Below are 27,545 nucleotides of genomic sequence, written 5' to 3' on the forward strand. Positions count from 1 at the left end.
AAATCCAATTTATTGCCAAGGTCAAAGCTCTCCTGATCCAGCCTCTTACATCTACTGGACAGATCCCAACTTCATTCTTAAGCCTTAGCTCAAATGTCAATGCCTCTGTAAAAATTTCTTCATATGCCTGTGGTACCCACACTTCTATAACAGTATGTTGCCATTACTGTTTCATTGTCATTGTAATTGTCTATATAAATGTTCACTATAATTGTCTATATAAACATCCCCCTTTGTACACTATAAATTTCTTGAGAGTAAGAATTTTATATACATACATAAGTAGTAAAAGAAACCTAAACTTTCAGAACTTAGAAAGCAACACCTTTTCTAAGAAAATGTCTCTTATCATCACCAGTGAAAAGGTAGCTCTCCTAGCCAGCAGTGTGTACCATTTTCCAGACACCAAGGAATTGTTCTACTAGCTCTTCCGTTTGTCCCACCCACTGGACAAACATTAAAACAAAACAAAACAAAACTTTTCTCATTAAGAACTGAACTTTTTGTGCTTCCTAACTTCCTAAAATACCTTAGCATTTTTCCAGTCAGATTTAGTTTCAGTTGAAGTGGTACATACCTAAGGAACACCTACTTTGTGGGAAAATCCCTGACCCCTAAGAATGGTCTCAGTGTTCCAGAGAGTCCATTTTATGAGGAAGTGACATACTTTTCATTGTTAAAACAACCTTAACTCCCTTACAGTTGGGGGTCAAAATATTTGAGACACTGAATTTATTTTAGCCTGCATTTCCTAATCTGTAGAAAGCAGATAAGAACAGCTACCTCCAGGGTTATTGCAGGAATTTGTTTCTTCAACAAACACGTGTTGAGACCAGACTGCACTCAAGGCGCTGTTCTTGGTGCCAGTGATGTAACAGTGAATGAAACAAACTCCCTGATCTCAAGAAGCTTCTATTCCAGGAGGAGAAGCAGACAATTAATAATGATGATGAACATGATGATAGTAGTTAACACTAAGTGAACACCTAGAATTTTGAGTAAGCTCGTTTATTTTTCTGACAACTCTACTAACTAAATACTATTATTATCATCTCAACTTTTTTTGTTGATTAAACTGAAGATTAAAGAGGCTAAGAAACTTGCCTAAAGTCAGAGCAAGTGGCAAAGCCAAATTCAAAACTGGCATTTTGGTCCCAGAATCTGGAACTATATATGCCATGTCATATGTGATAGGGACTCTGCTAAAAAAATTTGTGTCAGGGGAAAAGATAATGTTCCCTGTGATCATGTTATAGTTGCTATTAAAATTTCACAAAAGGTTATAGTAAGGCCTCATTGAGAAAGAGGCATCTAAGCAGAGGCCTGAAGGAAATGAGCAGAGACGCTATTCAGAATTCTAGGAGGAAAGGATTCCAGTCAGAGAACACACAGTCAGTGCAAAGCCTGAGGTGAAAGCATAATTGGTATGAAGGATGAGCAAGTCCAAGACAGAGTGCCAGTTCAAATACAGCTCTATCAGCCATTATAAACACTTCGTCTTTCATTCTGGTCAAGACAGAAAAATCACTGGCAGGTTGTAAGCAGAGAAGTGGTATGATCTGACTCATGTTTTATAAGAATCACTCTGATTGCGGTGGGGAGAACAGACTAGAAGATGAGGGTAGAAACCGGCTACACCAACGTAATCCTCTAGACAAAAGGAAACGGTGGCTTAGACAAGGATGACAGCAGTGGAGATAGACATAGCGGTAAAACTCAGGGTTGTTTTTGTTTGTTTGTTTGTTTTTAGGTAGAGCAGGCAGAATTTACCAATTGATTGGATATAGGTTGTACAAGAAAAGAAGTCATGATTACCTTTGGATTTGGGCCCAAGCAGCTGCAAGAATGGAGTTGCCATTTACTAGTAAGGAAGACGACAAAAAAAGGTTTGGCAGGGACTTAAAGAGCAGGAGCAGGAGTTTGGTTTTGAATATGTGAAACTGCAGTGCCTATTTACACCCAAAGGAGGATGTTAAGTAGATGTGGAATCTGGTGTTCGTGAACATTCTGGGCCAGGCATATAAATTTGGGAATGCTTATGAAACTCATGATGCTGGGAGAGATTACCTAGGAAGCAAGTACAATTTTTTTTTTTTAAGCAGTGAGGACTGAATCCTGGGATACTGCAATGTTGGGAAGATGAGGCAGGACCGGCAAAGATGGCTGAGAAGGAATGGTCAATAGTGTCGGGGGAGAACCAAGACTGAGGGGTCGAGTGAAGGAACTATTTCCAAAAGAAGGAACTAAGGCACATGGACAGCCTAAAGGTCAATGGGAGAGAACTGGGAATCCAGAAACAAACTCTAACACTTATGGCCAGTTGATTTCTGACAAAGATACCAAGACCATTCAATGGGCAAAAAAAATTTTCTCTTAGAGGAAATACGGCTGAGAAAACTGGATATTCACAGGCAAAAAAATGAAGTTGTACCCCTATCTCACACCATCCACAAAAACTAACTCCAAATTAACACACCTAAATGTAAGAGCTAACACTATAAAACATTTAGGAAAAAACAAGAGTAAATTTCTATGACCTTGGAATAGATGATGGTAGAGCACAAAAGAACCAACACAAGAAAAAAAATTGATAAATTGAACTTTATCAAAACTTCCTTTAAAACTTTTGTATTCTACTATTAAAACAAAGCCAGGAAGCAACAAATGTTGGCAAGGATGTGGAGAAATTGGAACCTTTGTGCACTGTTGTTATGTAAAATGGTGCGGCCACTGTGGAAAAAAATATGGCAGTGCCTCAAAAACATCAGAATTACTACATGATCCAGCAATTCACTTCTGGGTATACAAGGTCTGTCTGGAAAAAGTCCCGCCATTGTTAATATAATGAGAACAGTTTGAATAACATCGACATAACCTAGTAGCCAAGGAGAGTGGACTGGAATGCACATACATAAACAACGACAACTTCACTGTACTAGTCGGTGGAGAGAGTAGACACCGTTAAGTGAGCATGTGTATTGTATGTTCGTCACATTCAAAATGACTGAGCAAGTAGAGCAATGAATCTGCATCAAATTTGGTGTTAAACTTGAATGTTCCTCCACAGAAACTATTTCAATGATTCAGAAGGCTTTTGGGAACAATGCAATAAGCACAAGCCAAATAAAAGTGTGACACAAACACTTCAAAGATGGTCAAGAATCTGTTGAAAATGGTCCATATTCTGGAAGGCGTGCAACAAGCAGAACACTTGAGAGTGTTGAACATGTACAGGTAGCAATCAGAAAGATTGGCTACTGACAGTGTGAGAACCAGAAGCTGATCTGAGGGTTCCAAAAACTACTATGTCTGAGATTTTGATGCAGGATCTTGGCATAAAACGTGTGGTGGCAAAATATGTTCAGCAGCTTCTGTTACCAGAGCAGAGGGAACTTCGGGTTGCAGTGGGGAGAACTGTGTGCCTATTTTGGAGACGACTGAAGCGTCATTGTCCTATGTACAATGTTTCTTTCTTTAAAAGATTTTATTTATTTACTTTTAGAGAGAGGGGAAGAAAGAGAGAAAGAGAGAGAGAAACATCAGTGTGTGGATACCTCTCATGCACCTGCTACTGGGGACCTGGCCTGCAACCCAGGCATATGCCCTAACTAGGAGCTGAACCAGTGACCCTTTCATCACAGGCCAGCGCTCAATCCTGTGAGCCACATCAGCCAGGTCATACAATGTTTCTTGTATCTTGTATCTTCCCCAATAAAAGTCTCTATTTTTCATAGTACATGGCTGGATACTTTCTGGACAGGCCCTATATACCCAAAATAAATGAAAGCAAGGCTTCAAAAAATATTTGCACACTCATACTCACAGCAGCATTATTCATAATATCCCAAAGGAGGAAGTAACCCAAGTACCCATCAACAAGTGAATGAACAAAATGTGGTATACGAGTATATTCATACAGTGGAATACCATTCAGGAAGGAAATTCCGACACGTGCTACAATCTGGGCGAGCCTTGGAGACATTACACTGAGTGAAATAAGCCAGTCACAAGAGGACCGATGTTTGATTCCACTTAATATGAAGTTACCTAGAGCAGTCAAACTTATGGAGACAAAAAATAGAATGGTGGTTGTCAGAGGCTAGAGGTGGGGAGGAAGAGAATGGGGAGTTGGTGTAATGGGTGTAGAGTTTCAGGTGGGGAAGTTAAAAAAGCCCTGGAGATGGATGGTGGTGATGGTTGCACAAAAATATGAATAAACTTAAAATAGTTAAAATGATAAATTTTATGTTATATATATATGTTACCACAATAATTTCTATAGATTTTATTTATTTATGTTCTTAGAGAAAGTGGGAGGGAGGGAGAAAGAGAGGGAAAGAAACAACCATGTGTGAGAGAGACATCAACTGGTTACCTCTTGCACACACCCCACCCAGGGATGGGGCCCATTGCCCTGACTAGGAATCGAACTGGAAACCTTTTGCTTTGCAGGACAACGCTCAACCAGCTGAGTCATGCTGGTCAGGACCACAGTAAACATTTACAAAAATAAAACATTTAGCCCTGACTGATGTGGCTCAGTGGGTTGGGTATCTTTTCACAAGCCGAAAGGTTACTGGTTTGACTACATGTCAGGGCACATGCCTGGTTTGTAGGCCAGATCCCCAGCTGGGGGTGAGTGAGAGGCAACCAATCGTTATTTTTCAATGTTTCTCACCCTCTGTCTTTTCCTCTCTTCCCCTCTCTCTAAAAATAAATAAATAAAATCTTTAAAACAATAAATGAAATATTTATGCTTTAGAGGATACCATAACCCCTCCCCTCCAACAAAGAGTTATTGAGTTGCTAGAGATTTGGGGGAAATATTTACAAAACATATATCTGATAAGGGACTTATATCCAGAATATATAAAGAACTCTAGCAACTCAATAAAAAGACAAACAACTCAATTTAAAAGTGGGTATAGGATTTGAATAGATATTTCTAAAGAAAATATAAAAATGGCGAATAAGCACATGAGAAGATGCTCAACATCATTAGACACTAGGGAAATGCAAATAAAAACCACAATAAGATACTACTCACACCCACAATGATGGCTATAATAAAATACACAGACATTATCAAGCGCTGGCAAAGATGTGGAGAAATTAGAACTTTTGTGTTTCTGCTGGGAATGTAAAATGAAAATTGGAAAACAGTTTGGCAGTTCCTCAAGAATGTTAAACACATTTACCATATGAACCAGAAATTCTATTTCTAGGTATATATATAGATATCTATATATGTACCCAAGAGAACTGAAAACATGCTCACACAAAAATTTGTACACAAATATTCATAGCAACATTATTTTTAACAGCTAAAACATAGTTTAAAAAAAAAACCAAATGCCCAAGAAATGATGAGTAGGTAAACAAAATGTTGTATACTCACACAATGGAATATTATTTGGCCACAAAAAGAAATAAAATACTAACATATGTTACAGCATGACTGAATCTTGAACATTACGCTAAGTGGAAGAAACCAATCACAAAAGATCACATATGGCCTTTGCATGAACCCATGTACACACAATTTCCAGCACAGGCAAAGCCATGGAAACAGAAAATAGATCTGTGGTTGCCAGAGGCTGAGGGCAAAGGGCATTGAAGAGTGACTGCTAGGAGGTAAAGCGCTTCTTTCTGGAGTGATGGGAATGTTCTGGAATTCACGGTTGCATAACTGTGAATATAGTAAAAGCCACTCAATTGTACCCTTTTTAAGGAATTTTAAGGTATATAAATTAAAACTTAATATAGCTCCTGTAACAAAAAAGGAAGTAATCAATATGTCAAGTTGCTGATTGACGAAAAAGGGAACTGGACAAGGAATTTAGTACTATGGGAGTGGTTAGCTGATGGCTTTGAGAAAAGCTATTTTGATGGAGTGGCAGTAATGAAAGAATTTTTATATAATGTACATGAGAATACTTATAATAGTGCCCAGTATATACTCCCCCTAAAAGAAGAAAGAGAATGAAAAATAGAAACTCAAACTAATGATAAGCAACTACTCATAAGCTTAGGGTCTAAAAGGTCTCAAGCAGTGCAGTGAAGAAAGCTGACGTTTCATTGTGGCTGCAGCCACTGTTACACTGAATCCATGCACCAGGATAGGGCGACTGCACTTGTTGACTCTGTGACAAGAGTCAGAGGCTAGCCCGCCTGCTCACCTTTTTCCGTCCCTCCTGCTCTGTAGGATGAATGGTGCTGGAGTCAGACCCGGACCCAGCACTGGAGGCATGCTGCCACTCCCTCTGCAGCCCACAGACCAGACTAGATCTTGGCTTGCTTGCTGACTGATGCTTCAGAACACCTCCTCCTTCTCATTGTCACTGCTGCTGCCACCACCTGCTTATCATAGATCCCCAAGCTCCTGCCTTCCCCAGCAGGAGGTCAGCCCAGAAGGGGAAGTTTGCAAGCTGAAGTGTCAGACCCATGTATCCTGGGTGCTCGTGCAAACATCAATTCCTCCAAGGTTTGAGGAGTTAGTAAGAAAGCACTGCTTTGATATTTGTTGTTTCTACTGTTGCTGTAATGTAATAATTTCTAGATGACCAAGGAGAAGGAAAAGGGGCTGTGAAATTAATAAGAGGGAGAAATCCTTTGCAACTGAGAAATTATAGAAAGCTTCATGGAGGAGGGGATGTTTTGGCTGTATGCTGAAGAACTGAGTAAATTTTACTAGACTCATATGGTGAGCACAGCACCTTAGGCTAGAAGGAAGCATGTATATGGATGTGAATAGGCTGAGAACAGAAGTACAAGGTGAATTTGTGAGACAGCAAAGTTTCCTTTTGGGGGGAGTACAGTGGGACAATGGGAGATAAGCCTGGTAATGTAAACTAGGGACCAGCCGTGGTCATCTTAAATGCCAAGTGAAGGAATTTAGATTTTTTGAGCTATAGGGAGCAGCTCTAGGGATATTTGAAAGGAATGCAACATGATTTAAATTTTTCCTTTTTAATTTAATTTTATGATTGATACATATTACATTTGCTGGACTAAAATTCTAAAAACAAAATTCAAAGGGTATGTAGTAAAAAAAAATCTCATCCCATTAGGTTTTCATTTCATACCTCTCTCCCACGGGCAATTATGGATGAGTTTTTATGCATCTTTGTCACACATTCTACACATACACAAACGGGCGCTATGGGTTTGCACGGGTATTTTTCCCCTCTCTTTTTTATACAACTGTATACAGCATCTTAGACATACTGTTCTACACCTTGTTTTATTCATACATCAATTTATCTAATTTTTCTATTTCAGTAAAAAGCTACCTTATTCTTTTTATAGCTACATGGTACTGTATCCCATTGTTTAGACATCCCAACAAGATATTTAACCAGTCTTTCTTAACAAACATTGAGGTTGATCCCAATTTTGGCTATTAAAAACAATGCTTCAGAAATAGCCTTGAACAGATGTCCCCTCTGTGTGTGGAAATATACCTGCAGGGTATATTCCTGGAAGTGGTGTTGGGGCTCAAAGGGTATATACAATTCTGATCAATTTTGCCGATTGCCTTCCTTGGGTTATACTACTCATTTACACTCCCATCCCACAAGCGATGTATACGTGCCTATTCCCTCACATCTTTGCCAACACAATATGTTTCATAATTTTAATTTTGACTTCGAAAGATTAATCAGGTTATATGCATAAGAGGACAACCCCATTTACATTTAAAACTGGATGAGTACAGCATATGCTGTTTGGATAAATTTAATTTTTATTGGGGGAAGTAATTTTAAAGCTACATATCTCCATACTGCCTAGAAAAAAAGTTCTTATATTCCTTTTAGATAAAAACCATCCCAGACTTCAGTTCTTAGGTGAGCTGCCTCTGGCTGGAGATGGGAGACTGGGAATGGGTGGGGGGGAGGCAGAGTCGGGCTCGTGGGCAGGGCCAGCACCGTAAGCACTTCCTAGACGGCTCCAAGGCAGAGATGAGGCTCTGTGTTGTCAAGTCCAGAAGCGGGAAGAAGACAGGTAGGGATAAATCCCCGGAGTGGCCTATGAGGTGGAGAGGCCCCATCACCCACTGGGGAAATGGCAATCTTATCTGAGCAAGAAACCCATGGGAATAATTTTTAAATGCAACATAGGGCTGCCTTAGCCCCTCTAGTGCCTATGAGCAAGATGCCTCATGCCCCACTTCTGCCTCTTACCCCATACCTACTGTGCACCGGAATATCCTAAATGTTCTACAGCTGTGAACTACTTCTGCCCAGATGATTCAACCTCTTTTGAAAAGTTACTTTCTAAAGCTCTCCACCATCCTCCTCAAGTAGACAGGAAGCTCCTTAGGAGCAGGAACTCCTTTCTTGCTGTTTTAGAACCCTCTTTCACTCTTAATTCCCACAGGATTGGTTTAAAAATCTATACTCAAGTAGTTTAGACTGACTCAAGCTGTGAACCTCCCCCTTCACCTTGTGGAACTCACCACCAAGCTAGGTCTTATGCTGGCCACATGGAGGCCATACCCAGCTGTGGCCCAGTGAAACAGAGATTCGGAATACCTGGGTGCATGTCTTCTACCGAGAGATGATTTGCCTTCTGTACCAGCTCATGCAAAAGTTTTTTCTGCCTCAGTCTTTTCTCTCTCAGAACATTTTTAAAATTGTTGATGCACCTGTTGAGGTAGATGGTCTCTGCACACACTTGCTCTAAACTTAGTCTGCCCTGCGTGGGAGATTCAGACCCGGGACAGGTTTCATTGTCCAGGCCTTGACCTGGAGCCAGAATCAAACCTGGCGATGAATGTGCAAGAAGTAAGTTATGAGAAGCCAGAGAGGAGTTGCTGGGACCCTGAGAGGCTGGGTCTCCCTGTGTGGCATCCACTCTGCCAGAGACCACACTGAGCAAGCTCTCACTCCCCTGACTCTCAGGGCTCTCCACAGAGAGATCCTGGGCGCCCCCTGAACTCACTGTCCCAAGAAGTCTATCACTGTTCTCTGACTGGGAACAACTCTCATTGCTTTCCAGGTCCTCAGGACTGATGGATGCACCATTCTCCAGCTTCTGGAACACTCCCTGCAGAGCTGAACGAAAGTGATGAATTGCTCGTCCCAGTTTACTCGTGTAAAACTTAATTTCTATATCTTCATCCTCCTGCGAGCCCCCCACACAAGAGGACTTTTCAAAGACATCTTTAAGGACCTGAGCAGCATGTTCCTCCTCTTCATTCAAGTCAATGTGAACCATGTCACCAAAAGTCTCAGGCCTTATGATAATTTCCTCCATCATGCTGTCACAACTCAGAGCTCCAAATTTTCTAGTCTTGTCTGTCAAGAGGTCCTCTAGCTGCTTTGAGCTCAGAATGTCAAGCCCAGCTTCACAGGCCAGGAGATTTTCCTCTGTCTTCAGCAACCCAGATAGTGATAGGCAGCTGCTGGCGTCACTTTTATCACTGTAGTTGTTTTCTCTTTTCCCTACTTCATATGCTTCTAGTCCTTGACTACACTGTTTGAAAACCTGGGATTTCCCAGCATCCTCTTCTTTTGGGATCAACACCAGGGAAGGTTCCTCAAACTGATGGGGGGCAGACAGAGAAGCCTCTCTCCCTGTCAGTTCACAGCTGCCACTGATGACTTGGGATGCTTCTGATGGTCCATTTACTTCATCCCTGGGCTTTGATGAGTTACTTGGCTCTGCTAAATTGTTCTTGAGTGGGAAGCAAAGGCCTTGCTGCTCAGGGGTCAAGGGTTCTCTATGTTGATTCTGGGCTCTTATTTGATATGCTCCTGTTATGGGTTCTCCTGTTTCAGTCTGAAGAACTGGTTTGTCGGGGATTAAAGAATTTGAATTATGATCTGGAAGTTGTTGTTGCAAAAATGACAGAGACTCCTTTGGGGAATTCTGATAGCACTGTGATCCGGCTGGTTCTTCTCTGATGGCAATCCGGACCCCTACACTCTGCAGGAGTACGGATTTCTGCAAGATGAAGTCTCTGTGCTCCAGATGGGCAAGCTTCACAACAGTGGGCCTGGGGGCTTGGGATCTACCTGCCCTGTAAGCCTCTTTGATGTACCTGTTGCACTGCATGCCATTAACACAGAGGTGCTTGGCCAGGAAGCTATGCACCAGCTCCATAGTATTTTCACCATCTTGTTCAGGAAGTCCATACAGATACAGAATGGCTTCCTCACTAAGTGTGTCCACATGGGGCTCCTGGGCCTTTCCTCCTACACACACCTTGGCCAGGGAGCTGCTGCCCACCTGTAAGCCTTCTATTTCACTCAGAACTGAGTCTACACAGCTAGAGACTTCATCTACTGAACCCCGGACTTGACTCAAGTGCTGCTGCAGCTCAGCAATCTCAGTTTGGAGACGACTGATGCCTCGCAGCTCTCTGATTATATAGTCTACTACATCCCCGAAAGGCTCTCGCTGTTCAGGGCTCCAGCCTTGGTCCCTGGACAAAAGGGGCTTGGTTTGATTCGTCTCCACAGGCTCTTCGCAGCTGGTGGTAATGCTGGCAGATGAGAGGTCCTGAGAGCCAGACCCTGAGGCACAGGCTGTGGAGCCCAGAGGAAGCAGGCAGCCAGCTTCTTGTCCAAAGCTGCAATGCTGGGCCAGGTCCCCATCTCTATCCCCATCAATGGCTGAGGCTGTTGACCCACAGCAAGGGGACAGGGAGCTGTCCTCCGGTAGAGATCCAGCAGGGCCCGAGGACTTGCTCTTGATGCCACACACAGTCTCTGCCTTGGCCTTATCTGGGGAAAGCCTGGAGGAGGATCCCAAGGTGACCATGATTTCTTCCTCTGACTCCTGCAATAATCGCTTCATTTTCTCCCTCAGGATCTAAGGGATCCTCTGCTTCTTCTTTTTATTTCTGGTCAGGGTGCTTAATAGAGATTGTCTTGGAAGGCAATACCCTGTCCTGCTCTTTTCAGTCTACTTCTAGCAATCACTGCTGGCTGATGCCTTGAGCTTAGCCCACAGTGTTGCCCGGAATGGTCCCATATGTGGTCTCCAAACCTGGCACATGCCCCTGGGATCCTGGCTTGACTCTTATCCTGTAGCTATGAAAAAGGAAAACAGTGCACTCAGGTCAGAAAGCAGCAGGGTAACTTTAACCTGAATCAAATTGTCAAGCAGGAATAACAATGTTACCTTCCAAGACTATGGAAGTCAACCCTGACCTGTCTCCCAGTTCTGGCCTTAAAGGCTGGAGGCAATCAGTTCTCTCCCCTTGACTTCCCATGAGAGTATTGGTGCAAAATCAAATCAAGTCCTTGTGTTCTGGGAAAGTATCCAAAGGCATCAGGATTGACACAAACTTCTGGGATGTGTGTGGACATGAGGTCAACGAGTAACTGAACCTTTGCAAAATTTAACACTGGGGTCTGGCTCAGGAATGAACAAATAAATGCTTAAACACCAAAGTTCAAGTCACATACACAGTGAACAACAAAGACAAGACATGGAATGTTATTATTTATTTTTCCCAGTTGCTTGTTCTGGTGGAGGCTTAGCTACTCAAAGGTTCACTCCTGCCTATAGCACAGAGTGATAGCAACCCTTCACTGAAGAAAGGGCCATGGCAAGTATTTAAAACTGGGGGTGGTGGAGATTTTTTTCTACACCTAGTTCTAGAATAAGGTGGACAGTGTGGGCCTACTCACTGTCCAGACATTTAGTATGCTTGGACTAGAGGGCCACATGCCCAAAGGCACACTTGATGGTACACATCTGAGGGTGAAAGAGGCTCAGGCTTAGCCAGAGTCTTGAACTCCATTTAATAGTCCCCAAGGGCTTAGTGCAGCCTAATCAATACACAGGTTCGGGGTTCCTGGTGCACAGAGCGTCTGGTCTAACGCCTCCTTCAGAGTACCAGGTGAAGTGATTTTTCTAGCACTGTCCACTCCTGGAGTAAGAGAGGCTTATTCTAGCCCTCTGATTGGCTTGTAAGGGAAGGTAAGAAGTTGATTCTATCACAGAGGCTCCAGGGTGCTTTGCTATTCTCCAAGAAAGTAAAGACAGACCTGCCATTAATCTTGCCCCTACACCCTAAGCTACTGGTGCCAGTACTACTGAGGCAAAGATGACTCTTACCTTCTGTGGGGTGGGCATCCTCTCCCTTTTTCCTGGAAATGTACAGAATGTAGGAAAGGAGCGGAGTGGAGGTACAAAGAGGAAGGCAGGGAGCCCAGGAACGCATGGGACTGCCAATATTCTGGCTTTGCTGGGTTTCCTTGGGAAGGGTAAAACCAGAGATGGTCTCACCATTTTCCAGATTTAATCAAGATTTCTAAGTCTTTTCAACTTCTGCTTCCTTTTCTTTTTCCAGTACTCAAGTTAACCCCAAAGGGGAAAACTGCATGTGAAGAAAACAAAATAAGAACCCCCATGAGTTCATTCTCAGGGAAGGCTTCCGTCTAGGGCCGGTGGGCCTGCAAGTTAAAAGCACTGTGCCTTCCCAGACTAGAAAGACCCAGAAAGATGAGTCATAAGATGGGATAAAGATGAAGCTGACCCCTTTTACTGGAAATAACTAGGCTGAGAACCGAAAGACAGAAATTAGGTTAACTACCATTTCATTTCTTCCCTTCTCTCTGGCTCATCTAAAGACTCTACTTCATCTAGGAATTCCTCATCTAAAAACTCTGCCCATCCTCTGAGGCATTAGAGAGACACAATTATTGCTTTTTAAACATAATGTTTTACTCCAGTGTCTCAAGGAGCTGAGATCAGTCAGATCCCTAGTCTGCCCAACTCAATCTAGTCTGAGAGAAGGAGAGAGGGAGAGAGAGAATGCTCTATATTCATAACAAGAACTCCTGGGTCTTCGGCTTAGTGTCCAGTTGTCTAAGCAGCAAAGCCCCCAATTCTAGGACTGACTCATAAAATTCTTCCTTCTCTCCTCCAACATGTGTAAATTTTATATTTCCAAAGTCACCCCTTTCTCTTCTCCTCAACTGTGCAAAATACTAGCACCTAGTATTAGCTTTGAGCTATGTCCTCGGCCCTAGAAGGCCTGGAGCTGGCAATTAGCCTTTCAGGTTTCTCTCAAGGTGAAAGATTGCTTCCTGAACCAAGAGGAAAGCTCTGCATATGACCACGTGAAGCCATGAGCAAGTGCTTCTCTACTGAGAATCAGGAGACTTAAGTTTGGGTCTCCCTTCACCAGCGACGTTTGATTAACACCTGACCTCTCTGTGCCTTGGCTCCTTTGTCTGTAAAGTGAAGAAGTGCAAATATTATAAAGCTAAAATGTGAGACTGGTAATTAGTAAACTGTATAGCACTGCAGTGTTATTATTACTGACATAGCAAGTTCCCAAGACAAAGAAGCAGAGAAACCAATATCTAAGCCAAACATGCAACCATCTAAATAATATAATTTGAGTGAACCGTGACTTCTATCCCAGCCCCATACCCCTGCCTTTCCCAGCTTCTCTAATGGTCTGCAACACTGCCTGAAATCCCACCATTATAGTGACATTCTTCGTTAGCTCTGCTTTCTTCTAGAAGCCTTTTTTTTTTAAGGTAAGAAAAGGGAGGAGCAAAACATTCAGTTCCCAGTATTCCATTGAGGTGACAAGAGGCTTGCCATCTTCCTTAAGACAGCCTGAAAGCGTGATTAAGGGACAAATAGCTGCAAGAGACAAGCTTTTCCTTTCTAATGCTGGTGAGGCCCAGAACTCATTTCTGGGTCCTCTAAGGTCAACCTCACTTTGGTCCAGATGAGGCCTTTTTCCAGGAATAAAAATGAGGCTGATTCTCTTGCTATATCTTCAGTGCAGGCTGGGTTAACTCCAGGCCTGTCTGCTTCTTCCCCTTACATCAATACTCTGGACGGTCTTGGACTAACTTGCTGGACATCTTGCCAGGCGTCCCCTCTAAGAGTGCAGTGCCTAAAACACTTGCTGGTCAGCCACAAAGGGGCAAATGGCACAGCCATGTGTTCAGAGAGCCCTTTCCCATGGCCTCCTGAAGAACTGAAGGCAAAGCTGTTTGCTTTCCTGTGTTACTGACAAATAGGAAATTTCCAAATAGAGCTACCATAGCAACTTCTCCCAGCCCCAAACAAAGAACTTTGCTTCCACGTTAAACAAACAAACAAAACCCTCCACACCATCTTCTGAATTGCTGGCCACTGTGCCTGGATGAACTCTGAACTTAAAAATCACCTCCTGGGGATATGGGTTCCCTAAAGGCACACATCCATTCAGTCATCCAAATATTTAAATTTTGAAGCAAGGGACAGACAGAGCTCAATATGATGTCCAGAGGATCAACTAGTCATTCTGCTCAGAACCCAATAGAATACCAGAAGCCAGAGTGGGTTGAAGGGGCAACCCGCAAGGCCAAGAGGCCCAAATCAAGGCCACCTCCTTCCCCAGCCTCTCTTTTCTACTACTGTCCACAGGAATGAAAGAGCAGGGGCCAAAGTATGACAAGGACAGTTTGATCTCTAAATCAAATCAACAAATGTGCCAGGCACTAAGCTGTATGCCAGGTATGTAAGACATGGTTTCTTTAATATATTAAAGTTTGGAGAGGGAGGTAGGCATATAGACAATCACAAAATAAAGTAACACATGTTATAGTAGAAGTTGTAATAAAAATCAAGCATTTAATTCTATGCATGTACAGTGTGAAGGCAGAGAGAGGCTCAGTAAAACCTGGACAGGGAAGGCCAGAAAGAAGTAATATTTGAGCTAACAGGATAAGGAAGCCTTGAGGTCCACCTACCTTAGACCTGGCCCTCGAGTTGCCTCTAGTCCCTACCAGTTTCTGTCATTCTGCCTTATCCTGTTGGCCAATCCACTCTAGTCATATCTCATGTAAACTCTCTCGAATATCACAATACTTTTCTGTAATCTTTTCCTAAGGAATGTCTAAGGCTAGAAACAATAAAGCACACCTTTCAAGAAATATCTGTGTTTGAAAAGGGGACATATGAAAACAAATGAATTAATCGAAAGCAGTAAAGCTTCAATGATAGAAAGCTAAGAACTATGGCAAGGAGAAAATTCCTTAAAGCACACCACATCAGCACCAGCCTACCCAAAACCAAAGGAAAAGACCCCTTCAGTTTTCTGAAATGGCTGATTCTTTTATTTCTCTCTGACTCATCAAATAAATGTGATTTAAAACGCGTGTATTCCTAGTAAAATTGCTTCTGACCCAAATCTTGGCTCCAAGAAAACAACTGGGGGACCTCTGGGAACATGCCAGGACTGTATGTATATCAAGCAGCCTCTCACTTTGTGTGAAACAAGTTCAAAAGGAAGAGCACCAAGAGCTCTGAGCCCCCTTTCCTCCCTGGGGTCAGATCATTCCTGGGCCATTTAACAGTTATGTTATGTGGCCAATATGGTGGGAGAAATGGATTTCTAGGGCCCCAGCAGGTAGGGGTCCACGGAAATGGATGTTGATCTCTGGGAAAGAATCAGTGCTTACAGAGAATCTTGTCAGAGAAACTGATCGGGGTCACGAGGTATGAAGAGTGAGATTAGCTGTGTGGAATAAAAGAATGCCCTAGATCAAATGCAGAGCAAGATCAAAGGACTGTGCATCGTAGGACTTACGGCCCTTCCTCACCAGCTTTAAGAGGAACCCCATCTATGGCCAAAAGCTGGACGCTGTAAAGGAAAGAAAACCTCAAGCATTGTATCCAAGAGGGAAAAAAGAACCCCGGGGAAATGTTCTGTAAGTTCTCTGAGTCCTCTTTCCGACTAGGCTCCTGACCCTGGGCTCTGTTTAGTCCAGTTTTAAGCAAGAATTCTGCTGGATTCGTTAGTGAAAATTCCCCACCTTTGATATCAGACCAAATTCCTATCCCCCACCCTAGCCAACCTCAAGCAAAAAGCCTGTCAAATTGGTTTAGCCAGACTCCCCCTCACTCTTGATATTTCCTCTTAGTAATTTTTATCCACTTACCCTTAACCCTGCTTGTGGCTATAAATTCCCACTTTCCCTTGTCTTCAGAGTTGGGCTAAATCTCTCTCCCCCATTATAATACCTGAAAATGAAAGTAGTAGTCCCCCTGAATAAACTCTGCCTTACCATCTTCAACATGTAGTCAGAATATGTGTCAGAATAGCATTCTTAAGAATGTATCATGCTCTCTTTTTCCCTTATTCCCTCATGGCTCTTGTGAGCAGGCTAAAAGAGGCACGGGAGCAGGAATCTGGCCCTGGAACACCCCCATGTTGCCCCCCCCAAAAAACCATACATTCTCTATCACCTTACTCTGCTATAGTTTCTTCGTAGAACTTACTACCAACTGATCAATCATATATTTATTTGCTTGTTTATTATCTGTTTCGCCCCCACCTCTCTATCCTAAAATGGCAGCAGGGGCTCTGTTTTGTTCATTGCTGTACCCCAGCACCTAGAATAGTGCCTGGTACATAAGGTGCTCAGAACAAACAGACAGCAAAATCCTGCCATTGACTAACAGGAACCAAAACACAAAAATCAGGAAATGTTACAAGAGTCCTTTAGAGAATATGTAGGCCTAGAATCTCATCTACACTGTGAACTAGCCAATGCAGTAGTAGTTTTGTTCAGCTATCCCAGTGTTTTTCTTAATTTCAAATTTGAAAGTCTTTAGTCTGAGTAGCTACTTAGCCTCTCAAAAGCCCTATTCCTTAACTTTCTAACCTTTGACCTATAATGATGCCCTTGTTGTTGTTGTTCATCTGTTTTCCTTTGGCAGGCCCCTCACTGGGAGGTTCTTACTTGAGGACTCCAGTATATTGAAGGATGTGCCTTGTTTGTTTGTGAAATCCCAGTACCAAGCACGGAGCACTACCAGGCCAAGCCTGCAGCCTGGCGCACAGTGAGAACTCGGTGCAATGAAGAAATAAATGAGTGATAGGAGGGCTGAATTAGAATTCCAGTCTCCTAACTTCTAGTTCACTTCTGTCTCCATAACAACATTTAAATTCTAAGTTCATTTCCTTCTAGCTCGATGGCTTACAATCCTTTTTTCATTGTAAAACTAAGTTAGAAACTTTTCGACAAGCACATTTACAATTTTCTGGGGGCTCACTCAGGATAAACAAAGTGGGTAGTGGCAGCACCGGCCTCTCTAGAGGCTGGTAATTAGCTGGACTGTCTCCAGCATCTGAGACTGGAGGAAGAAGCCCCAGCACAGTCCCCATCAGCCCTGGGGTTGCCATTTCAGAGCTTCCGTTTGCCTTCCGGCTGGAAGAGCTGCCCTGATCTTCGTGCTGATGATGAGTCTATAGCACCACTGTCCGACAGAAATATGATGTGAGGCACATATGCAGTTTAAAAAATTCTAATAGCCACATAAAAAGATAGAAACAGGCAAAATTCATTTTAATAAATTTTTATGTAACTCATTATCCAAAATATTATCCTTTTAACGTGTAATAGATATAAAAATTATTAATCATATATTTGCATTCCCGTTTTTCATGGTGAGCCTTTTAAGTCTGGTACGTACCTTACATTTACAACAAGCTCAACTTAGACTAGACTGGTCGCCTCATAAGTACTCAACAGCCACATGTGGGCAGTGGCTACCATACTGGACAGCACAGTTCTAAAAGGCTGGGGCAGGGGACGCTCTGAAGAGACTTCAAAACCTGGCAGCAGATGCCCACTGTCATCTCAGGGGCAGCAGGATGCTCTGCTCTTTCATTCATTCTTGTACCTGCTCACCCTGATCCTAGCTGGAAGCAGCTTATTTCCATTGCATGACAGGTTCAATCCTTTCCAAGGCTGCAAGGAATGAAGTATTAAGACCTCAACCTGCAGAGGATGAGACCTTTCTTCTATCAACCTGACCTTTTCTAGATACTTTGTAGCTCTATGTAGCTTCTTCCCAATACGCTGGACAAAACCACAGGATAAACCTAGTTCCTTCAACAGAAGCTACTCCTTATCTCACAGGAAAGAGCATAATCTCAATGCAGCTGAGTCGAAGGTATGCTATCCTCCACAACCCACACTAGAGGGACATGTAACAATAGTGAAATTATGTTTGTTTTGAATGTTACAGTTATATGGTTCTTATTTTATCATCACAACAACCCTGTGAAGTAGGAGAGAAAATTTACTTTTCTGATTTCATAAATGAGAAAAATAAAGCAGAGAGAGGCTAAAGGTCACTTTGACTAGGATTTAAAAGGGAGTCTTCAATCTATAAAGTTAGTGCTGTCTTTACCACACATTCATGATACAAATGGACAGATTATTTATTATGCATGTGTACACACATTCAAGAATGAGAAAACTCAAGATGACTTTTCTATTTATATGGCACATATGCACACATGAGAGGGAAGAATGTATACATCTATACATCGGACAGGAGGACACTATATACACATATACAGAAAACGGAAAGGCTTCTGAATATACACAGGCATATACAAGAATAGGAAAGTAACCTGAATATATGCAAACATGCATGAGATAAAGGGATAGCTATCTCTATATGTGTGCACATGGCTCCTGTATATTTATATAACATGAATGAGCTCTACATGTATGTACACATAGAGAGGAATGGACAGGTTATCTATAAACATGAACACATCAAGGGGCAGAAACAGATCATTTGTATATAAGTATGTGCACATCCAGAGAGGTAGGTGGATTATTTATATACATAAAGGAGAGTACCAAGGAAGAGTGGATGGTCAGATTATCAGCATACAAACACGTGCACACGAAGATTCTATCCTCAGTGCTGAGTATGCTATTTTTCACTCATTAAAATGACCCGCACACCACAAGTTGCTCAAGCAGTTATATAATTAATGTAGCTGTTCCATATTCCACCCACAAATGCTTTGCTTTTGTCCCTGCTTATCATTCAAAGTCAGTCACACACTTCATACCACTTACCTTGCTGCTGCAACCAAAATAAGAGTTAAGGAAATAAAAAAAAACACATTAAAGCACAAATATTAAAGTTTTAGAATGTAAGTGTTATCTTTAAGAGGAAATCCATTCAGAAGCACTCCTCGGTTTGACTGAGAAGCCACAGGATGAACTTTCTAAGCCACTGCACGGCTGCTTGCCCAACCGACGAAAAGAGCCAAGGAGCTATTATTCTCAGCTGCATCCAGCTGGCTGGCTCCGCGCTGCAAAGTTGATGATAGGAACAATGCCCCGAAGAGAAATCCTCTCAGTGAAAGGCTGGGCAGGAGTCTTGCTGACTACAAATCTAGGAATCCAATCTGGTCCACACCTCTCTGCTGAGGGGAATTCTGACGACCAGCCTACTGAAAGCAATAGCAGCCAAACTTCAACAGGATGTGGAATTCTAACTCAATGGATTCCGGGCTTTGAGACTGAGACAGAAAGCAGGGCAGCTCCTGCTCCTGCTGCTGCTGCTCCTCCTCCTCTCCAGCTGCTTCCTGCCTGCAACCTCCCATAGGGCACCAGCCCTCCTCACACGTTCCTAGAGCACACACCCCCTTCTCCAGCACACTCACACACGCACAAACCTCCCCAGCGAGCTCACTCATACACCCTTCGTGAGTGTCTCTCCCTCTCGCTAAATATAGATCTTACTCTCTCCCCTCCCCCGTTTCTTCGCTGTGTTTTTCTTTCCCACTCGTTTCTTCACCCTTGCCTATCCATCTCTCTCATGTCTGGGCTATAAAGACACAGAAGAAGGCTGCCTGTACTTTGAAGAGCTCCAAGTCTTAGAGGGAAGACAGAACACAGCAAAAAACCGCCAAAACACAATACAAAGGGAGTCTCCCCTTCTACTGAGACAAGCTCTATGTTTCATTGTTTGTTTGTTTGGTTTTTGGTATTTTCATTTGTTTCTGCGTGTATATAATCTGCTTTCTGCACTTGGTGAGGTTGGAGAATCGGCAGTGTCCAAGTGCAGTTAACATCAAATAGCACCAAGTTCTCAGAGTAGATATCTAGTCCAGTTCTTCCTGAATAACCACAGCAAAAGAAGCAACTAGAAAACAACCATGCCTTTAGGCTATGCCAAGGCAATCATTAGAGAAAAGTAGGGGGACACTGGCTGACTGAGAAGGACCCTCTACTGTAGAAGTCAGGACTACAGATTGTTTTAGTATCTAGAATTAGTAAGAATCAAGAAGCCCAAAGTGATATCACACTGACCAAAAGCTGTGTAAGGTTCAAGGCCTGGTATCATGATCCCAAATTTCCCAGTTCTTCTTTGCCAGTTGGCACCCTTGTCTCCTCACAGAGTTGCTAGTTAGGTGGCTCTCACATGGCCCGATTTCCTAATAATTCAACAATTCTAGGTGGAACCCATCAGGAAATTGAATGTCCTTATCTGCACTGAGCACTCAGGTTGTTCACTGCAACATAATTCCAAACAGAAGCCACAGTCTCTTGAAGCCCTGGAACATGAAATGTTACATACATGAAATACATGACACCCCTTTCTAGTCTGCAACCATAAAACAGGAGAAACACAGTTTGAGCCCAGGGAACCCCAGCATTCTCAATAGAGAGCTCCAATTAGCCTATAGCAAACCAGGGAAGTCACTCCCATACTACCTCTCTAATGAGAAAAGAAGCCCTTTTCTTAGGCCAACAGCAGGTAGGCAAGTTTGATTCACCCAGCATGGCCAAACCTGGCTCTCCAATCTTGCTACTTCTGCTGCCTTGCAACCTCGAGACAATCCATGACAGAACACAGCCCTATTAGCCAGGAATCAGGTACTCAGTCTATGGGTGCTACCCTAGAACCCGTCACTGCAGAACAGGCAGCCCTGTGTGGTAGATAAAATAAGCTTTTCAATTAAGAATGATTTCCATAGCTTACCCAAGATTCTGAGGAGAAAGCATTGATTTCAGAGCCAACATTTGCCTCCCTACCGCCTTCTTCCAATAACATCGCTTCCCCCTCAACCAAGGAAGAAAATTTAGATTCCAGGAGACGTTAAACAACCCGTTTCTTAACCATCCACCTCATTATGCAGCCGACACTGACAGCAGAGCACGCACCTCCTAACCCAGTTGGGAGCTGGCTGGATGACAGAAGCGGTAAGGACTGACAGTGCAATGCAGCCACGTCTAAATACAGAAGGGAAAAAGCCTTGAAAACTGTCAGATTTCAGTGGAAGTCACAGCCAATCTATTGTGGAGGTTCCCACATTTCAGCCAGGAGAAGGAGGTGAAGGGTTTCAAACAATATGAAACACAGGGAAGACTGATTAAGTCAGAATTCCTTCCCAACCCTGGCCCAGAGCAGAAGCTCTCATCACTAGATTTGCCCCTGAGCTTCCTAGACTGAGGAGAAGCTCTAAACTCAAGACTGGGGAAGACCCTCTGGGCAAGGACACTGCCTAAAAAACCTACTGCTTCCCACCTCGCCCACCAGTGGCTCCAGGCCGTCGACGAGGCCATCAGAGGATAATTGAGCCTGTCCTGTCCATCTGCCTGCCCAAACTTGTCCAGCTCATCTTCTGAGCAGTTTGGGGTTTCCAGGCAAACAAAGGCTCGGGCAGAAGAAGATGTGTTTAGGACACGAGGCAAAGTAAATCTACTATCTCTAGTTACAGTCACAGCTCTGACCATAAATTACCTTTGTGTCTTTCTATCTTCCCATGCTTCAGCAAAAGCAAGAAGGAGAATAAGTGGGGAAGTAGTAAATAGCAGTCAGTGTAAGCTCTGGTAAACAGGCAGGGCTCCTTCTGCCACCATTCCACAGGGCCCACGGACTACCAGACATAGTGAACTAGCCTTTGGGGCTAGATGAACAGTTTCTATTTCCTGGGCTGTGTGAGCCACACTGCAGCACCTTGTTACACTGGATCGGGTTCTTGGAAATCCTGGACGGGCTAAAAGGATAGGGTTGCTTTTTAGAGGTAAGAAATAACATAAGCTCCCACCTCACTTGGGAAGCTTCCTCAAAGCAGGGCTGTTCAAAAACTAGCTGGGCAGAACTGGAAAAACAGATTGGGTTAAGAAGGGAAAGGCATTTATCCAGAAGCTGTGAAATGCTCTGAACAGACATTCTCAAGGTCTGGTTCCCAATTTAAATCTTTGCAAGGATCTTTGCCTAGAGACAGATGAGTCAAGATGGAAATTCAACATGAGACACTGACACTCACGCAGAGTTGTGGGAAGGTTCGGAGCTGCAGGAGTTCTGAAGGGGAACCAAAAGGGTGGGTTAGTCAGAGGACCACCTGGCGCACGGATTTCATCCTCAGCTAGAGCATCTGAGTGGCGTCACAGGGCTACTGGAGGAGGGGCTCACCAACCACAATTCTCCCCTCACATATAAACCAGTCTAAATCTCCCTGGGGCCAGATACAGCTGGTCCAGAAGCAAAGAACGTGCCTGCATTTTCAGGTGTCACTGCTAAAGCGTGGTTGAGTCGGGACCAGCAGATGCCTACCGAATGGCCCAGTGTTGACAATCACACATGCAGGGTGGAAAGGATGGGAGGAGCCAAAGTCCACTTACGCAGGAGTAAGCTTGTGACTCTTTTCCTTCTCTACTCTTAAGTGAAGCCAGAAGCAATGTTAAGAGGCTGACGTGTGGTCACACAGCTGGGACCTGTTTCAGGAGTAAAATGTTTTTTGGGGGTGGCTGAGCAAAACCTTTTTCCCCTGTAGAATTCTGCCTTCTATAAACTATTCAAAAATTATATGTAGCAGAGAATTATGGGCAATGGAAGATGATTCTCCTTCCTCCCTCAGGAACACACCACTCTCGGGGAGTGCTGGGCCCAGTAGAGATGTGCTGACTTTACTGATGTGCTAAGACATAGCCACTACACAGCCTAAATCAGAACTGACAAGCTGCAAGGCAGGCCCAAGGGGTCACAAATTGCTGACAAATTTCAGTCCTACAATCAGGTCAAGCACCATCCCTGATTAGCAAAAACTTGAACCAGGACTGCCCAACTAAACAGTTAGGTTTCTGACCTGGACCCCAAGATCAAATGATTAAAGACTCAGTCAAAGTCGCCTACATGGTTTCTGCCCTCTCACTGAACCTGGTCAAAGTCACAGCTTCCAGATTCAGGACTAAGGCTGATCCTGAACTAGTATCGCCTTATACTTGTCCCAGTTCACTCCACAAAATGCATTCGCCCTGCCTCAGTCTCTGCATCCCAAGGAAGTTAAGAGGCTGTATGCTGAGAATCCTCGACAGTGAATCCAAAATTTGAAATTTCATGGAGAAAGTGAACTTCTTATACTAAAAAGTGACTATGTTCTAACTGGCTTAATATTGATCAAATATCCCCTTCTTTATGTTCTTTATAGCTTGTTCTGAGATATATCATAGGGTAAAGCAAAATCTAGAGAATTCTCCTGTTATAGGACCTTGTTTCTGTAAGCTTTTCAAAGTATGCCCCTAGCATATAGGCATCTCCATATATTTAAAAATATCTGGTATGAGGCACTGAGTTATATGAAGCTAGCTAATGTTCAAAGTGGGGCAAGAAGACCCAAGGGAGATCTATCCTTAGTTGGGGATCTCTGACAAAGTAACAGTGAATCATGGTGGGAATGAAGGGATGCACTCAACTAGATGAGTCAGGAGAAAGAGCCAGACTTCACTCAGAGATCAAAGAAATTTGATCGGAATGCCAGAGAAAGCCCGCTTATGGTGTTGGTGTTGGCACTGAAGCCCTAGGCTGCCAGCTCACCTGCACAAATCACACACACAGATGACCTCTCTGCTCATACATTAGAACTTTAGAACCCTATCCGCTAATTCTCCATCCAATGACAGAATCCTCTAAAAAACCCTTTGCCTATCTCATGTCACAAAGTTTAACCTATTATACCTTACTACCTGGAAAATCAGTCCCCTTCTCTACACCCCTTAGTCTAGGCTTCATTACTTCTCACTAGAGTTAAGGCAAAATATTCCTCCTCCCCAGTCTCCCTTCCTCCAGAACCACCCCCCCCTCACCCTTTCCTATTCCCAATCCATTCTTTACAATTTGCTAGTGGGGTACTTCTAAAATGTAGATAGATTTTGTCACTCATTTTCTTAAAATCCTTCTGTGACTGCTCTCAGTAAAAAGTCCAAGCTCCTCAGCATGTTATCAAAGTTCTTTCTTGACTTGTCCATGTCTGGAGGGATCCAGCTTCCCTAAGTGTGGTCGAACCAAGGTCCTTACATATTGAATGTGCTGTCCCTCCTTCTAACTCAATTGCCACTGTGTAGAGCGCTATCAGAGAGTAAAAACCAGAATGGTGAGGAGGCTAAAACCCTTAACAAGAGCTTGTCAGAAAACAAGACTTGGAACCAAAACAGTGAAAACTACTTTGGTATCTGTTATGGGTTGAACTGTGTTCCCCCAAAATTCATATGCTGGAGTCTGACCCTCAGTAACTCAGAATGTGACCTTGTCTGAAGATAGGGTCTTTACAGAGGCAGCTGAGTTGGAGTGGGACCCTAATCTGATATGACTGCTGTCCTTATAAAAAGGGAAACGTGCACACAGAGATATGCACAGAGGAGAGACAATACGAAGAGGCACAAGAGGAAGATGACCATCTATAAAACCAAGGAGAGAGGACTAAAATCCGTCACAGCCCTCAGAAGAAACCAACCATGGTAATACACCTTGATTTTGGGCTTCTAGCCTCCAGAACTGTGAGATGATAAATTTCTTCTGTTTAAGCCACCCAGTCTGTGTTATTTTGTTATGGCAGCTCTACCAAACTAACACAGTCTCTTTGAGAATTACTAATACAATTCTACTAAAAAAGTTTTAATAAATAGTAACAACTAAACACTTATTAAGTACCTAGGTTTTATACCAAGCATAATGAAAAGATGAGATCCTTGTCCTTAGTGAGTTCATAACCAAATAGGGGAAATGTTATGGCATTTGGTGTAGGCCTGTGAGGGGGAGGAGTGTTAGACTTTGTGCATGGGAAAGTGGTAGCACCATTTACTAAGAAAGGGCACAAGGAGATAAGGTAAAAGAGAAAGAAAAGGCAATGGATATAGTTGGAACATATTACATGTGGTGTCTATGAAAATTCTGGTGACAATATCCAGGCAGTTGGACAGAAGAGTCTGAGCTCATAAAAGAGGACTGACATAGAGATGGCAGTTGTGGGTAAAGACACGAGTGGAATGATCTGGAGGAGAGAATGAGGTGGAAAATGGAGTGTTAAGGGGCAAGCAGAGGAAGAAAAATGCTGTAAAAGAAACAAAGACAGAGCTGTCAGAGATAAGAAAAGGACTTGGACGGAATGATGCAGCAAAAGTCAAGAAGAAAAAGTGTTTTAGGGAGAAGCCAGTCAACAGTTTTTATCTCACTTGTCACAAGGACTGCTCCGGGATACTGGTTTTTATCTGGAATGCCCTTCCTCATCTTCAGCTATTTATTTCCGAATATCCTCAGGTGTGAACCAAATACACACATTTCCCAGCATGCATGAAGATGATAACCAGGAAAGAAAGGCAGAAGCCTAAGGAGCGGGTGGGGGGGAGGGGGGCAGTGGGGGGGGATTATTTGCTACAACTTGCCTCTTTCCTTTGGTTTCAAGAAGTCTAACTTTACACACTGTGACTACACGAATGGTGGCAAATCTCAGCTGCATCATTTACAAAGAGAATACAACTTGCCACTTAGAAGGGGCCATGAATTTCCTTAATTACATATGCTGGTAAACATAACATTGATTTCCATCTTTCTAAGCTCGTGCTGTTATATTTCTTGGGCATTTCCAGGTAACTGCTAATTTAGTACCCACTGGCAACTCCTCTGACAAGACACTTCTAACCGCCCTAATTCAAAGGCCTGGCTTTGAATTAGGCCTTACTTTCAAGACCTACAGCAACTATTTCCTATTGTAAGTGTTAATCATCCCTTTTGTAACCAATTACTTATGGCTTTGTAATGCCACTTCAAACTTTAAAGCAACTGTTCCACAGAACTTTGCTAAATGTTTCCTAAGTATCACAAGCTATGCTAGGAATTGTAGTCAGTGCACCTAACAAGTAAGTGCACCTAACAAAAAGTTAGATCATACATACATGCGCACACATGCACAGGAAAGCAAAAATAAAAAGAAATGCTAAATTGGTGGCCAGGAATAGGATCTCTGAATCCCTGAACTGTTTTTCTACCAACGTGTTCTAGACCCCCTTGGTATATTAGGCAGGGAAGATAACCCAAGTGAGTATCTGCTCTTAATTACTAAGATCAGGCTCAAAGTCCTGCATGGCCTCCCACCTTGATAAGCTAGGCAGGACTAAAAAGATGTCTCTAACAAAAAAACAATTCAAAAAACAGGTCAAGCACTTTGCAACTTGATCCCTTGTTCCACATTCTTGACTGGACATAGGAATTTCTCCCACTGCAAGAAGAGGTACTAAAAAGTATCAAAGACCCAAAGCAGTTTCCTCAACTTGCCTTTTCATGCCCTGCTTTATTCCAGCTGACAGAGCTCCTGCCTCTAGCATTGCAGCCCAATTAGAGCAACTATCTAGTGTTTGGGCCTGGAGTTAGAGAGCAGCCTTCAGCAATTCCTAAAGGGTAGAGTGAGTCACTAATGTGTGTCATTACAGATACAGATAAAATGTATGAGAATTTAAGAAAGGAAAATATTTCCAGCATTCGAAGTGCTATTTGGATGGGAATGAGGGAAGAAGGCTCTGTGAAAGAGGTGATATGTGAGCTTGGTCCTGAAGCATAAATAATATTTAGATATGTAGAAACTGAAGACAAGAAAAGGCATTCATGGTAGAGGATACAGGATGAGTGAAAATACAAAAAGGAGAAAAAGGAAGGTATGTTGTTGGAAAGAAAAGGAAATTAACATTTACTGAATACTAATAACATGCAAGGCCCTACTCTGCATATATTATTATTTTTAACCTATATCCAGTCACAGAGGCAAATGAAATCCCATTTGAACATAAGAAAAGCACCTTTCTAAGAGGCTGGGTAACATGTCTAAGCCTGAGGTATCCTAGGCAGTACATGGTAGAGTCATATTTCAAACTCAGGTTCTGGCTCAACTTCTTCCAACTGTACAAAGTGGCCTCAGGGTTAACCAAGTTAGAGAAGTAGGTGGGGCCAAGTCATGGATGGTCATAGACACCAGGCTAAATAGTTGAGACTGTAATTTAACTACTAATGAAAAAAATTATTTTTTTGAAAATAAACTTTTATTCATTCAATTCATTTACTCATTCACTTACCTGTTATGTGAGCTTGCTGGGTGCCAGGCATCGGTGGTATAAATTAAATAGATGCAGCCTCTATTCTGTATCTCCATGCTATTTTTATTTGGCATTTATTTAAAGTTTTTATTGAATTATAACATACATACAGAAAAATGCACTAATCAAAAGCACACCAATGTAAATAGAATCCAGAACAAGAACAGAACATTATCAGAATTCCAGAAGCCTCGTGTTCATACCTAGTCACTACCAGCTCCTCCTCCAAAAGTAATCACTATCCTGAAGTCTGACAGCACAGATTACTTTTGCCTGTTTCTGACCTTCATATAAAAGGAATCACACAGCCCTGGCTGGTATAGATCAGCAGACTGAGTGCGGGCTGCAAACCAAAGGGTCGCCTGTTTGATTCCCAGTCAGGGCACATGCCTGGGT

The 27,545-nt window shown here is 42.9% G+C and overlaps 1 protein-coding gene across 9 annotated transcripts in view; it reads right to left on the reverse strand.

Annotated features, from left to right (window-relative positions):
* Positions 1–27,545, reverse strand: part of UNC13B (unc-13 homolog B) — a 210,726-nt gene that overhangs the window by 42,193 nt on the left and 140,988 nt on the right. Inside the window, exons 1-2 of one of the 9 annotated variants that reach the window (XM_053656257.1) lie at positions 18,852–19,460; positions 8,535–11,039 (exon numbers count right to left, since the gene is read on the reverse strand). The exons of 7 other annotated variants lie outside the window; for them this stretch is intronic. In XM_053656257.1, coding sequence (XP_053512232.1) covers positions 8,535–10,803 — 2,269 coding nt within the window. In that variant the 5' untranslated portion in view covers positions 10,804–11,039; positions 18,852–19,460. Of the gene's footprint in view, positions 1–8,534; positions 11,040–18,851; positions 19,461–27,545 lie in introns of those variants that run through there. One more of the 9 variants, XM_053656258.1, reaches the window with a different exon arrangement.

The sequence above is a fragment of the Artibeus jamaicensis genome, unplaced genomic scaffold, assembly GCF_021234435.1.
Source record: "Artibeus jamaicensis isolate MK-2021 breed Jamaican fruit bat unplaced genomic scaffold, CSHL_Jam_final scaffold_1964, whole genome shotgun sequence".
NCBI lineage: Eukaryota > Metazoa > Chordata > Mammalia > Chiroptera > Phyllostomidae > Artibeus > Artibeus jamaicensis.